At 34.7% G+C, this 15,427-nt stretch overlaps 1 protein-coding gene across 2 annotated transcripts in view; it reads left to right on the top strand.

Annotated features, from left to right (window-relative positions):
• The window catches only part of LOC128997819 (putative mediator of RNA polymerase II transcription subunit 26), a 97,392-nt gene extending 92,142 nt beyond the window's left edge, over positions 1–5,250 (top strand). Inside the window, exon 10 of one of the 2 annotated variants that reach the window (XM_054423560.1) lies at positions 665–5,250. In XM_054423560.1, the coding sequence (XP_054279535.1) occupies positions 665–800 (136 nt within the window). In that variant the 3' untranslated portion in view covers positions 801–5,250. The remainder of the gene's footprint in view (positions 1–664) is intronic. The other variant, XM_054423561.1, reaches the window with a different exon arrangement.
• The last annotated feature ends 10,177 nt before the right edge of the window (positions 5,251–15,427 follow it).

Genomic DNA, 15,427 nt, shown 5'->3' with positions numbered 1-15,427 from the left:
TAACTTCAATCACTTCTTTATAAAATTCTATTAACAGACGTAAAGAAACTTATTTACCTTGGTTGCTCAGGGAGTGCGGCTGGAGCTCGGCCCTACCTGGGAGGGTGATTCACTTTGTACTTGAGTCTTCTTTGACTTATAGTTGTTAAAGTCGTCTTCCCTTTTACTAAGATTTTGTCTTGATAAGTAGTTGACGAATCAATCAAAAAGTGTGCTGTATTAATTGAAACATTCGTTAAAATGTGTTAAAAATAATCAATTAATATAAATCAACCATTTATAGTTACAGACCTCGAATAGCGTACCCTACAACAACCAATCTAAGGATACTGTGATATCTTCCTATGGGGTTCATGAAGACTGCTTCTAGCTAAACTCCCTGAATCAATACATAGGACTGATAAGCTGTTTTGGCAGTTATTCAAAAGACACTTAAAGATTTTGAAGAATTCACTTATCGGCTTTATTTTGTTCTCTATGAATCCTCACTTTGAAGACTCTTAGGCCTATTGACCAAACTGTTCAAGTTGCTCTTTAATTTGATCTATTATTTGCAAGTCTAAGTTTAGTGTAAAGCCAATTTCATCATTTTAAAACCCTGTAAAATGATTCTGTCGTATTCGTATTTGTGTTGATTTTTAATAGTTAATGCTTTACTTTTCAGAAGTCGTAAACTGAACAGTCAGTTGGAGAACGCAATACAGGAAGCAATGGCTGAGCTCGACAGAATGAGCGAGACTCCTCAGCAAGGGGCTCCCCAGCCTCCCTCCCCCCTCCAGGTGTCTGCTAGGAAACGCTAAAAATCACCAAAGTACCATATAGCACTATATGTAAGGAAACAGCTTAGCTAACTTCAAAAAATATAATCCATCATATCACAAACTGTCTCAAGCCTTAACTAAAAGTTCAGTGTACAATTCCAACACAATCCGCCAAACTACCGACTTATCAGCCTCACCTCACTTTACAAACTCCAACCCCGGATCCATATCCATTTGAACTCCTTTTGTCTCCTCCCAAACACCCAAGCCGGCTTCTGCCCCGGGAATAACCTGTAAAATCAGCTTCTGAGTGTCGTTACATTCCTCCAAACCAACGAATCACTTCACTGCCCAACCATCCTTGCCCTCATGGATGTCCAGATGGCCTTTGACATTGTCTGGCACGATGGACTCTGGAATGGAAAGCTCCTAGACCTCCAGTTCCCTTTATCAGTCATCAGATTTATCTCCCGCTTCCATAACGTCCGCTCTGCCCAAGTCCGCCTTTGTGGCTGGCACTCTTTCCATCCCATTCACCCTCCATAGGATCCTCAATGAGCCTTCATCCTGTACCTCCAGGACCTTCTGTCCCAAGTCCCAAACGCCCCACTGACACATCCTGTAGTTTTGTTCAGTTCGATGACGACACTGCCTTTTGGACCTCTCACTGACACCATGACACCCTCATCCGACTTACCACAACCACCCTCCAAAACTACCTCTCCTGTTTATTGAAATTTATAAGAGTGTATGTACGATTATATTAAAATACAACGGTTATACCTAACAATACAGACTATTTTTAATTTATCACTGTCACCGTTTGGTAGGCCCCAGGCATTTTTTCATAATTTTTTTTCAAATGCATACATCGTTATCGTCCATGGATTCTAATTAAAGTTCAATTTAATATTTGTTTTGATGTTATGGTGGATTATATTTTTGATGAAGTCAAAACTTTGTACGGTAATATGATGGAATTTTTTTTTTTTTTATTGGATAGAGATAAGAACTTACTTAAAATATCATAATGATAAACATATTGCAATAGAAAATTTGATCATCCTTTTTCATAAAAAGATTTAAATAGAGGGATTCTGTTTCATAATATTTCATGGCATTCTGTACTTTTACAAAACAATTAAATAATATTCTAACATATCAATGTTTTTCTATTGTTATAGGAAGACAAATAGTTGTATTGTGATTTGAATTTGGTTGTTTTGTTGTTTTTGTAATTTGTCTGTTTCCTTAAATCTCAAGTACCAACGTGCTTTTGATAAAGAACTATCCAATTCTGTACAATAAGTTACTTAAGGTTTATACATACAGAATGGAAAAAAAGTCCCGGGACAGTGAATTATTTCAAAAAGTGATAAAGATATAGCTTCAAAACTTGGTACACAGATCCTGATTATTAAAATCATTTTAATATGTTATTCAGTGATGCGCTACCTCCTCAGGGGGACGGCCCACAAGGAGTCATAAGAAAATCTTATATTTAAGCATAGGTTAATATGCACATCAATTTAAATGCCTTCACTAGTACAATACAATGCCACAAAGTTTACACTCAAACAGTCAACCGAGTCAAAAAATGGCAGCCGTTAAAAGATTTCTTAAATCTGGCAATTTGAATCTTTGGGCGGCTGCCATTTTTTACTCAGTAGTTCTTTTGGGCTCAAATTTGTGACATTGTATTCTACTAATAAAGACCTTTAATTTGATGTGCATATCGACCTATGCCTACATTTATGATTTTCTTCCAACTTCTAGCAAGGCCCCCCTGAGAACATCTTTGAATAGCTGTCATTTTTTATTTGGTTGTCTGATTGAGTTCGGGTTTGCGGCATTGTAATTTACTATCAAAGACCTTTAATTTTATGTGCATATCAACCTATGCTTTTATTTAAGATTTTCTTCTGACTCCTAGCTCAACAACCTAGCTCAGTTATTGCTGAAGAGGTAGTGCATCACCAAATAATGTGTTAAAATTGTTTTAATGCCCAGGAACTGTACCAAGTTTTGAAGTTCTATCTTTATTGCTTTTTGAAATATTTAACCATCCCAGGCCTTTTTTCCACCGTGTATACTATACTAAAGAGATTAATCAAATTATATACGTATTATTTATAAGGATATTTAATTTGAGTCTTGTCTCTATCTAACTGGAATTAATTGCATTTATCATAGTTGGTCACCATTTAATTTCTTATCTGATAACAATCTTTTTCTTGCGATATTGTAAATCTTAATTAATATGTATTGTTATCAATGTCATCACTGCTTAGATTTTTTTTATACTGATTATTTTTTTGTTGGAATTATTTTAAGTCTTCCCGCAGTCTTCTTCGGATGTCTTCCACAGTAAGATTACTAGTGGTTGTCATACGTGTTTGTATAAGTTTGAAATATGTGTCCATCCCTTTCCTGGGTAGGCAGTTATATTGTAAAACAAACTTCTACTCCCAAGGAAAACATTCTGTATGTTGTATTTAAAATACCATACCGTGCACAGGTACACTACGTACACAGTTTGTCCTGTACTGATCCATAGCCGCCAATGAAAAGGACTAAAGCATGTGATTAGAGTACACAAGAAGAGTACTTTAAATCATTGTTTTATTTGAATTTAAATGTAATTATATGTCTCAATTTTGTTTGTGTTCTTAGTAAGATAATAATGTCCTACTCAGGAAGGGTTAGGATGTGTACATTCAACCCCCCCCCCCTGTCCCATGTTTTAATAGTTTTAAACTAATATATATTTTTTAATGTCTTGCATGTTCGTTTACAGAGAGAATTTATTATTTACATTATGTGTTTTGTCTGATTTTTAAAGCAAAGATTTTATTTTTATTTGTATTTGTGTTATGGCATCACAGATTTTAACATCACTTTGTTCTATCGCTTTAAGCCGTTTTCACAATTTTCATTACATAAGTCATATCTTAGTATAGAGCATAGTAAGTGCTTTGGGCCTATCGTGTCAATATAGCTTACTAAGAGTATTGTTTATAAAACTTTGGCAGAGTACATCGATATCCAAATAAACAACGATATGTAAATTGTGTCAGCCAAACTAAGTAGTCAGATGGCAAAATCAAAATAAGCTCAAAATAACTTTAAGTTTTTGTAAAATATTTTTTTTAATCTTTTAAACAGCAATAGAGTTGGAATATTTCTCTATAATTTTTTTAAAAACTCAGTTTAACTTGTGACAATATTCCCTTTAATTTTAATCAGATGGAAATCTGTTGATATTTGTATTCAATCTCAACTTGATTTTTTCTGGACCATAACTTAATGTTTATTTATTATCAGATGAGCTAATATACTTTTTGTTAAGATTTGAACAAAAACTGTTGATCAATGATTTTTTGCATGTAGAGGACCTTTTAACCATGTTTCAATTGTAAGATTAGTGGCTACAGCCAGTTACCTAGAATCACATATAACTTTTGTATATTATTAGGACAACTAGTTTTAAATAAATATTCCAGTATTATTTAGTAAAAAAATTTAATTTAAAATTGCGATTTAAATAATATTGTTATTATTTTGAGAAATAAATAGGGAGCTTGGAATGTCCGCCAGCAGTCTGTACTAAAGTCCTCGCTACCTAAGATGGCCTTACGATGACTGTTCTGTTATACCTGTGATCACAGTAAGATGTTAGCATCCCACTACTGTAATGTATTGTAAATACTGCGTTGTATGTTTATAGTATTATAATTTTATAGTGTATAATTGATTGTAAATATATATAAATAATATATACATATATAAATATATACTAATTAGAATATTTTATTATCACAGATATGTAACAAGACTTAATAGTCGATTATTTATTTATATACTTAGTACGCTTTAATTAATTGTCGAGGGATGATTTATATACAGTCAGTATTTAAGTGTCAGTTCTGTAGGGAGAGAGGAATTTAATAAATATTTTGCCCTTTCCTATAAATTTGCATGTCATATTTGGTAATTAAAATGATAAAATATACTAGCTTTAATAAGGATAATTATACATTTTTATAGAAGTAGTATTTGGAGACTGATGATGACTGGTTTCTCTCCCTATCTGGCTAACGTTTGGATTCTGACATTCAGTAGGTTCATATATATTTATTTTTATGATCACTTCAGCTGGTTAGTTTTCAGATTAAGCTTTATTTCACTGGAACCCATAGTTTTAAATCAGTTTTAGTTACATTCTTGTCGATGTTCACATAATATTTGAGTTGTCGCTCAGATGATATATTTTTATAGGTATTTGTGCGCGCTAGTGTTGGTTTCGTTGTGAGGACTGACGCAACGCAACGCAACCACTGTTGATTGTTGTTGCTAATTGTATTTATTTATTATTAGGATGTTGAGTTTTGTTATATCTCACATAGATACTGATATGATTGCTGAAAATACAAATAATTTGTGTACGTGTTTTGTTTATTCTGTCAATGAATATTGTTAAAATATTTTATACGATTTTGTATTTTTTAATTCCCCTAGTCTTTTCCTAACCAGTGCGGAAGAAGGAAAGAAGTGCATGTTAGATTTGTATACTGTTTGCAGATTATCCTATCCTCTTCTAAGACTATTCCCATCAAACAAACAATCAATTGAGCTAGATGAAGTGGGTAGGTTTGTTCATACCTAATTCCAGCAGCCTTCTAAATAGTCTGCAAATAAAAAAAAGATTTAGTCTTGAGCTATATCTTTATAAAAGGATCTGAAGACTATTTTAATATATATTTTTTCTGGTTTCTAGATTGTGTTGATTTGTCCTCAATAAATATGTTATTTTAATAGCTTTAAAACTGTTACACCCAATCGGAACGATGTATTTGAAAATTACCGACCATTTAATAACCAAGTTATTAAAACCAAAAGCAATACGGCACAACCTGTAAAATTCACTTTAAAAAAGAAAAACATTTAGACAATATAAACACGCTCAAGCTTTAGCAGATATAAAACATGCACCATATAGGCCTCCAGGCTTTTCAATAGGATGTGAAGCTAACTCTACACTTCATGTAATATCTTAAAGGCGTTTAACTGAATGTGTACGAAGCTAGTCCTGTGGTTTGGAAGCCCAAAGGACTGATACTTTCGAGAGACTGCCTTCCAGAATTCTTAGCATAAGCGGATACATCCGTCACCCGTCCTTTATCGCCAAAGACTTAAACAAGGGTTAATACATTCATATCTATTTCTATTTCTACTTACATAAAATATTTGTGTTTCATTTGTAAAGTCAAAGATATTTGATCAGCTTTCACTTATTTTGTTAATAACCCTGAATTCCATTAATATACTTTACAAAATCAAATCAAATCACATATTACAAATTACATTTAGTCATAGTTATAACATAGAATATCAAAACTCATAAAAAATCCTGCTTTCTATGACAATAATATGAATATTATGAGTATGGTAATTTTATTAAAATTTACTTTTAAACTAAATCTTTCCCTGAATGTGTTACAGTAGAACTTCGATAGTTCGACACTTTGTGGACTTAAGGGATGTCAAACTATAGGGAGTAAATGGAGTTTAATATACAGGAAATAAAAACACAAGTCTTAGGCTGCGTTTACATTGGAGGCATGCTTGGGCAAGTAAAATGGTGGCGCACGCTTGGGGTTTTGGACCAAATATAACCAGATATGATAGTATATAGAATCCCCCATATATGGAAATTTTTAAATAAAAAATATATAAATAAATAAAAAAATAACAATTAAACATATTTTCACGTTAAATGGTATAAACTATGCATTAAAACTATAATAAAAATGTTAAATTCAAAACAAAATTTTCAATCATCCGACTGGGATTCGAACCAGGTACTCCGACGTGAGAGTCCGCCCCTTAAGTCACTACACCACAACCGCTTCATATCGATATTCCGATTGCTTAACAAAACCCATTATGAATAAGAGAAGCTGTATTTGGTCTCGTAAAACAAGATTATTCTTAGACATTTTATGCCATTTGAAGAATGTTATTATTAATATAGCCTAACTACGTGACATTGATATTTGCGGCTGTTTGATAGCAAAGGTGCAATTAATTAATTATTAATATAATATTCTCCTTATTTAGGCCTACTACACTTACAATTTTAAAATTATACGTCAGTTTTAAGATTTTGTTGCGTTATAATAAAATTGTACAATAGATGTTTGTATAGGATTTTGTCATCTGGGTTCAAATCTGGATACTTTATTGCTTTACTACTAATTACTTTAAAGGAGAAATGCCTATATTATCTGCCCCCCTACTGAACCGCACATTTAAACTCAATCAGTTCAGCAGTTTGTGCTTGCGAGAGCAACAAGAAAATACACAAACTCACAAACTTTAAGATTTTTAGTATTATAAGAAGTTTTTGGAGTCCAGTTACATAATCCAAATGTGGAAACAATTCCTTATAATAATTCCAGTTATTGTCAAAAACTCATACATGATCATAAATGGAAAATTATTATTCCATATATGAGTAATTTAATTCCATACCTGGGAGTCATATATGGCCATATATAGACCATAATTCCATATATGGAGGATGTTTATGGCCATATATGGGCAATAATTTCATATATAGAAAACATGTATGGCCATATTTGGACAATAATTTCATATATAGAAAACATGAATGGCCAATAATTCCATATATAGACTACATATATGACCATACAGGGTGATTGATATAAGTGTGCCAGCCGTTTTATTCGAAAACTATAGGAGATATAAAAAAAAGTTAAATGGTAAGTGCCTTGTATTTTTTATTTAAAAAATTATAGTCAAGTCCAAAAAATTATTTTAGCCGCCATTTTTCTAATATGGCCGCCAACTTTGATTTTTCTTACGGAACACCCTGTATTTTATGATGTATTCTGGTAGAAAAAGTAATTTTAAGACGATTTTATTCTTGTCATTTTTTTCATAAACCTAACCGTTTCAAAGATAATAATGGTTTAATTTGTTAAATTTTGAATGGTTTTCGAACAAAACAGCTGGCATGCTTGCTTAGGCCTTTATCGAAACTCTTTCTCATGCAGAAATTTCAAAACTTTAACCATAATTATCTTTGAAACGGTTAGGTTTATGAAAAAAATCACAAGAATAAAATCGTCTTAAAATTACTTTTTCTACCAGAATACATCATAAAATATAGGGTGTTCCGTAAGAAAAATCAAAGTTGGAGGCCATATTGGAAAAATGGCGGCTAAAATAATTTTTTTGACTTGACAACAATTTTTTAAATAAAAAATCCAAGGCACTTACCATTTAACTTTTTTTGATATCTCTTATAGTTTTCGAATAAAACGGCTGGCACACTTATATCAATCACCCTGTATATGGACACCACCATATATGGATACAACCACATCTGGCCATATATGCTTCCATATATGGTCATCAAAAACCATATATGGACAATAATTTCATATATAGAAAACATGAATGGCCATATATGGCCAATAATTCCATATATAGACTACATATATGACCATATATGGTATATGGACACCCACCATATATGGATACAACCACATCTGGCCATATATGCTTCCATATATGGTCATCAAAAACCATATATGGCTTTATAAAAACATATATGGAATTTCGATATGGCCAGAAATTATTTTTCTTTTTTTATAGGGGCCGGACCCCCCTTGTTTGCTGGGGGGTATTCCATACCCTCGGTGTTTGCCCCCCCCCCAAGAATTTGGTGAAATGACGCCACTGCTAATTACCCAATCACAAGCATTATGGTGTACCGTTGTGGCATTGAGACCCGTAGACCTCCTTAGCCGAAAACCTATCGACACTTCGAACTTCGCGTTGACCGAGAAACTTCAGGAGCTTTTAAATTATACAGCATTTGGAAAAAATGAGATTCATTGGTTCATCGACTTACTAAACTATACAGTTATGGTTGAGAACAAAAGAATTTAGAAATTTAAGTTAGAACAAAGGATATAAAATTTAGATTAAAGGGTCTGTTTAATTGAGATTTCAACGCAGACTGCCTTAAATTTGGAGAATACTATTTTGTTGTTGAAAACATTCAAATTCTTCAACGGTTTTACTGTGTTTACATCAGAAATTATTTTTACCTACGACCGTTTTTTAAAGTAGCCATTTCAGTCCAGTTCTTAGAATTGAAAAGTTTTACTTTACAGCTGTTTACTTTCATATCCGCATAGTTTCATTTCATATCCGCATAGTTTTCTCATATCCACACAGGTAACGGACCAATGAGGTTCAAGTATTGAGAAAAGAATTAAAATGGTAATGCTTCGAACGTCAACTAATCAGCTGATCAGCTGATCAGTTGACCAATTTAATTGTTGATCCGACTTGTTCATGTTGATACTCGCGTATTCTTAATTAAGTTGGTGGAAGTCCAAAAATAAATGAAATATTTGCCGAATTGTACCTGATACAATATTATTTATGGTAAGAATACTGCTAGCGATGTAATATTTAATGAAGTTTAACAAACACGTAATTACAGGAAATCAGCTGATTATACAACAAGTCGTTGCATCACTTTCAGTGGCAATGACAATACACGAAAACATAACCTCTCTAAAAAGTTATCAGTAGTGATTGTTAGTAATTAAATCCAGATTGATAGTAATTAAAAAACGGTCGTAGGTAAAGTAGTGTACGCAACTCGCGTTAATAGTCTTTACGACACTCGTAGAAGTTTTTAAGGCGCTCGCCAAGGCTCGTGCCTTAAATTTTCTACTCGTGTCGTAAAGACTCACTTAACGCAATCGTTGCGTAAACTACTATTACGCATAAAGTTTCAAACACGTGTTTTTGGGTTTTTAAAGCCATATTTACACTGGAGTTTGCAACAAAATGTAAGCTGTCAACAAAAGGTTTTGAAATGTATATTGTAAACACGGCTTTCGTCAATCATATGTAATGTATACAGCTGTTTCATTAGTTTGGACCATTTTATTAATGATGTCCAATGATCAAGGGCAGCTGGGTCCAGTATAAAACCATAAAAATGCTCTACAATTTTCTCAGAATAAAATGGTGACCTAATAATTACTAGACTATAACCATTGAGTTAACTAGTATCGCACACGGATAATAAAGATGATTAGGGAATTTCAGATTTTCAGGCATAAGTTTTCTTAGAAAATGTAGGACTCAAGTTGTTGTTAATCAGTCAATTTAGTCAACTAGATCAAACACTGTGTTATACTTTTTAAAAATAAATGACTTATTGACTTAACATTGATGAAATAGTCCCTTAGTAGATTTCCCATTCTTATGGAACAGCTAAAGCCAATTTTATTGTAAGTTCTGTCTTCTGTCCGGTTTTCTGTAGCTGTCGTGTTTTGTTTACAATTTGTTTCTTGTATTTTCAGTAATTTAAAACCTCGTTTAAACCAAATAAAACTATCTAATCATAAACAATAACTCGTCCACTAGCTATATAGCCAAACAGTGTGACACAAATAATGAGAAACTAACCCTAAAATTAATATAAACAAAACACGACATTCTACAGAAAACCGGACAGAACTAACAATAAAATTGGATTGGCTCCAGCACGTCCATGTCACTGCCCGGCCATGACGGAATTAGTACATAAGAATTATGCTAATATTTAGTACCTATTTCGTACTATTTAGTACCAAACAAACAAAAAATTAGTACCCCACTCGGTACCGGATAACTAATTAATTTAGGATTCCGGTCCAGTGACATGCTGGCCCGGCCATTTCGAATTTGATCCTAATATGTATACCATCATTTAGTACCTATTTCGTACTATTTTGTACCTCCATTAATATAATTTGTACCTCAAAGAATACCAAGCTACGGGCCCGTTAATGTACAGGTCAATGACCCCTCAGCCCGGCCATATCGGAACCTATGGTTATAAGCTATACTACTATTTAGTACTTATTTTGTACTATTTTGTACCTCCATTAAAATAATTTGTACCTCAAAGAAAACCAAGCTACGGGCCCGTTAACTGTACAGGTCAATGACCCCTCAGCCCGGCCATTTCGGAACCTATGGTTATAAGCTATACTACTATTTAGTACTTATTTTGTACTATTTTGTACCTCCATTAATATAATTTGTACTTCAAAGATAACCAAGCTACGGGCCCGTTAACTGTACAGGTCAATGGCCCCTCAGCCCGGCCATATCGGAACCTGTAGTTATAAGCTATGCTACTATTTAGTACCTTGTTCGTACTTTTTTGTACCTTTCGAGGTAAAAAAATTACCTCAAAGATAAACAAACTACTTATGTTACATATTGTATGTGTAATCATGTTATTGTTAGTGGTTAATTACCCCTCAGCCCGGCCATGTCACAGTTTCTAGTTATAAGGTATGCTATTATTTAGTACTCAATAATTAACAAGTGATGCAGTTATTTGGTGGTTATCTCCAACTATTTAGTTCTTCATATTAAACAATATGTACTACTCATACAACCCAAGTAATCAATGTGTCGAGGTTTAGGCTATTTTGGTGCGAGGGTACTGTGGTGTTTTTTTTATTTCATTCAACATTAAGTTCACAACTTTGTTAATTTTTTCTTTCTTTTTTCTTAATTAATTTATGTTGTAAAACTTAACGAGCTGTTGGCCCGTCCTACGTACGGGAATTTAGTAGTCAACTAAAACTGAAGTAATATCAATATTTCTAGAATGTAGAATGTTAGCGTCGGCTGCTAGACTTTTTACAATTTTAAACTTATCTTCTAAAAAACTGAAACCCTAAACTAAAATTATGGCTTCAACATTCCCTAGTTTTCAAAATTATTTGTCTTTCAGTTTTTTTAGTAGTTTTTTTAGAAGTACAAATTATATTAATGGAGGTACAAAATAGTACGAAATAAGTACTAAATAGTAGTATAGCTTATAACCATAGGTTCCGATATGGCCGGGCTGAGGGGCCATGGATATTTACAGTTAACGGGCCCGTAGCTTGGTTTTCTTTGAGGTACATGTGGGAAAATAAAACTCTTCAGAACTTTCTACAACTTGGTTATATTTTACACTTAAAAAAAAAACAGGACAACAAAACGAACCTTCTTTAAACATTAATTCAACTCAACACCCATTAGTCACCATGACAACCGAAATATCCAAAATCGTAAACATAAAGGACACTAGTCAGCTGATGCTAGTTCACAGCTACACGCCCCCGTGGTGTCAACACCACCACACGCCCTCGAGGTGCCGACACAACTTACACTTTCATTTTTACTTTCAACTACTTTTCGCACATCTGCTATGTGATGAGGCCTGCCATTTACTTCAACACTTCTGGGTGAAAACTGTCCAGTAACCACTCCTTCCTTCCATCTCGAAGTACAGGATGGGTTTGGCGGCTTGACATACACACGTTCACCTACTGTAAAATGTGACCCTTCATACACTTCACCTTTTACAGGTTCACCTTTACATCGCCATTGGTACGAAAAAATCTGGGAACTCGGCGATGAATCGCCACCTAATCCTTCTTTAGGTGTCAAATTGTACCAATAGACCATTTCTTGGATACTCCCTTTAGTTCTTGCGGCCATACGCTTGATTGTTCTGTGGTTTCGCTCAACTATCCCGTTTCCACTTGGCCGGTTGACACACCTAAACACAACTTTAATACCCCATTTATCACAGAGCTGAGTAATCTCTTCGCATCGAAATGTTGCACTATTGTCCATCAAAATCTCATGTGGTGGCCCTCGATCAGTAAACAATTCCAACAACACTTTAGAAATCTGATCTTTCGTCTCTTTTGGGATCCGGCGCCAAATGCAGAACCTTCTTGGACCACAGTCCACAATGGTCATGAACTTGCTTTGACCATAGTGTGTTACGTCAATGGCAAGCCTATACCAATTGTTCTGGCAATCCAAATACCCAGGCTCCCATTTGATGCTGGATGGATCAATTGACAGACACTCTTTACAACTTTTCACAACTTCTTCAACAACTTTTGTGGTAAAGTTAATGTCTGGGTGACACCGTCTGGCGGTGAATAAAGTACGGTTAACACCAAAATGATGCAAGTCATGAACCTGTTTCACCAATGTCTTTTGGTCCACACTCTCATTCTCACACACAAGTGCAATGCTAGTCTCTTTGTTTATTGCTAACCATTTTTTTTGGCACTCTTGTAAGAAGATCTGCTTTGTTGAACTGTGACTTAATGAGTTCTATTTGTACATTGAGACCGCATTCCAAAATAATGTCTTTAAATAGGCTTAATCGTCTTCTAACCAAAACTTCACTTAACCCATGTGTTTTGATAGGACGGTCCCCCGTCAGTATAGATGACACCCAAGCATGAACTGTCGCTGAATCCGTGATTAATACGATCTTCTTTAACCCCCAACGCAGGGCCAAATTTACTCCTTTTAGGATAGCTTCAAATTCTGCTAAATTGATATGTGCTGAATCATGCTGCTTCCTCAGCCACGAAGCATCTTCGACTATCTCACCTTCAATTTCTAGACAAACTCCGATCGCTAGACTGCTTGCGTCACACGCATCAGCTGACTAGTGTCCTTTATGTTTACGATTTTGGATATTTCGGTTGTCATGGTGACTAATGGGTGTTGAGTTGAATTAATGTTTAAAGAAGGTTCGTTTTGTTGTCCTGTTTTTTTGAGCCTGTAAACACTTTGGAGCATAATGTCCTGCCTCTCCACAGCGGAAACAAATTACATTCGAGGTGCTACTCGGCTTTCTTTGTGGGCATGATCTTGCTAGATGTCCTTCCGAGTTACAGATAAAACATTTTTTACTATACTGTCTTTTATTTACGGACACTTCCATCTGAGCGGCGGCTCCAACATTGGATTCACTTCCATTCACTAAACTTCTCGCCCTTTCTAACACTTTTGACAGCTCCATGTCTTGCAAGCAACATGCCGCCTTTAACTGATTTTGAACTTCTCTGGGTAGTCCGTGAACAAAAGAACTCTTTATCCACTCGTCAGAAACTGAAGAATCTATTAATTTAGCCAACCTTTTCAAATCAGATGCGTAGACATCAACAGATTCTCCTGGAAGCAAACGTCTGGATATGAACTCCTCATACGCTTGGAAACAGTTAGCAGAGAAAGCCTGCTGCAAAGCTTGGGTCAGGGCGGAGTAATCACTCTTAACTGCGTCGGTAAGCCCATCGTAGACGGCAAATGCTCCTCCAGACAAAAACAAGGGAAGCACTGATTGTAGTTCTTTAACCTTCTGAAGTTTACATACAAGCTCTAACTTTTTCAGCCATTCCGAGAAGTCTCCTTCGCCATCATACAACTTTACCAAATCCGAAAATCTTGTACCGTTTCCAGACATGCCGAAATAGCTTGTGGGAAAATAAAACTCTTCAGAACTTTCTACAACTTGGTTATATTTTACACTAAAAAAAAACAGGACAACAAAACGAACCTTCTTTAAACATTAATTCAACTCAACACCCATTAGTCACCATGACAACCGAAATATCCAAAATCGTAAACATAAAGGACACTAGTCAGCTGATGCTAGTTCACAGCTACAGTACAAATTATTTTAATGGGGGTACAAAATAGTACGAAATAGGTACTAAATAGTAGTAAAGCTTATAACCATAGGTTACGATATGGCCGGGCTGAGGGGCCATTGACCTGTACAGTTAACGGGCCCGTAGCTTGGTTTTCTTTGAGGTACAAATTATTTTAATGGGGGTACAAAATAGTACGAAATAGGTACTAAATAGTAGTAAAGCTTATAACCATAGGTTACGATATGGCCGGGCTGAGGGGTCGTTGACCTGTACAGTTAACGGGCCCGTAGCTTGGTTTTCTTTGAAGTACAAATTATATTAATGGAGGTACAAAATAGTACAAAATAAGTACTAAATAGTAGTATAGCTTATAACCATAGGTTCCGATATGGCCGGGCTGAGGGGTCATTGACCTGTACAGTTAACGGGCCCGTAGCTTGGTTTTCTTTGAGGTACAAATTATATTAATGGAGGTACAAAATAGTACGAAATAAGTACTAAATAGTAGTATATTTTATAACCATAGGTTACGATATGGGCGGGCTGAGAGGTCATTGACCTGTACAGTTAACGGGCCCGTAGCTTGGTTTTCTTAGAGGTACAAATTATATTAATGGAGGTACAAAATAGTACGAAATAGGTACTAAATGATGGTATACATATTAGGATCAAATTCGAAAATGGCCGGGCCAGCATGTCACCGGCCCGGAATTCTAAATTAATTAGTTATCCGGTACCGATTGGGGTACTAATTTTTTGTTTGTTGGTACTAAATAGTACGAAATAGGTACTAAATATTAGCATAATTCTTATGTACTAATTCCGTCATGGCCGGGCCAGTGACATGGACGTGGCTCCAGCTGTTCCATAAGGATGGGAAATCTACTGAGGAACTATGTTTTGTTTTATCTATGGTATTAACTTAAGTTATTAACTTATGGTATTAACTTAACTTATATTTATTTTATACGAGTTCAAGAAACAAAAGGTACTACGATACTGCATGTTATAAAAAGTCAGCTAGCCGTAAGTTGATAACAAAAAGTAAAACATCGTACAGCTGAACAGGTTGAAACCCTGAAACGAATGAATTGAAAAATA

Source organism: Macrosteles quadrilineatus, unplaced genomic scaffold (genome assembly GCF_028750875.1).
Source record: "Macrosteles quadrilineatus isolate MER2022 unplaced genomic scaffold, UCM_ALF_1.0 Scaffold_7__1_contigs__length_78375512, whole genome shotgun sequence".
NCBI classification, from domain to species: Eukaryota; Metazoa; Arthropoda; class Insecta; order Hemiptera; family Cicadellidae; genus Macrosteles; species Macrosteles quadrilineatus.
Note: the sequence above shows the minus strand (reverse complement) of the source record. Positions and strands in the feature narration are given on the sequence as shown.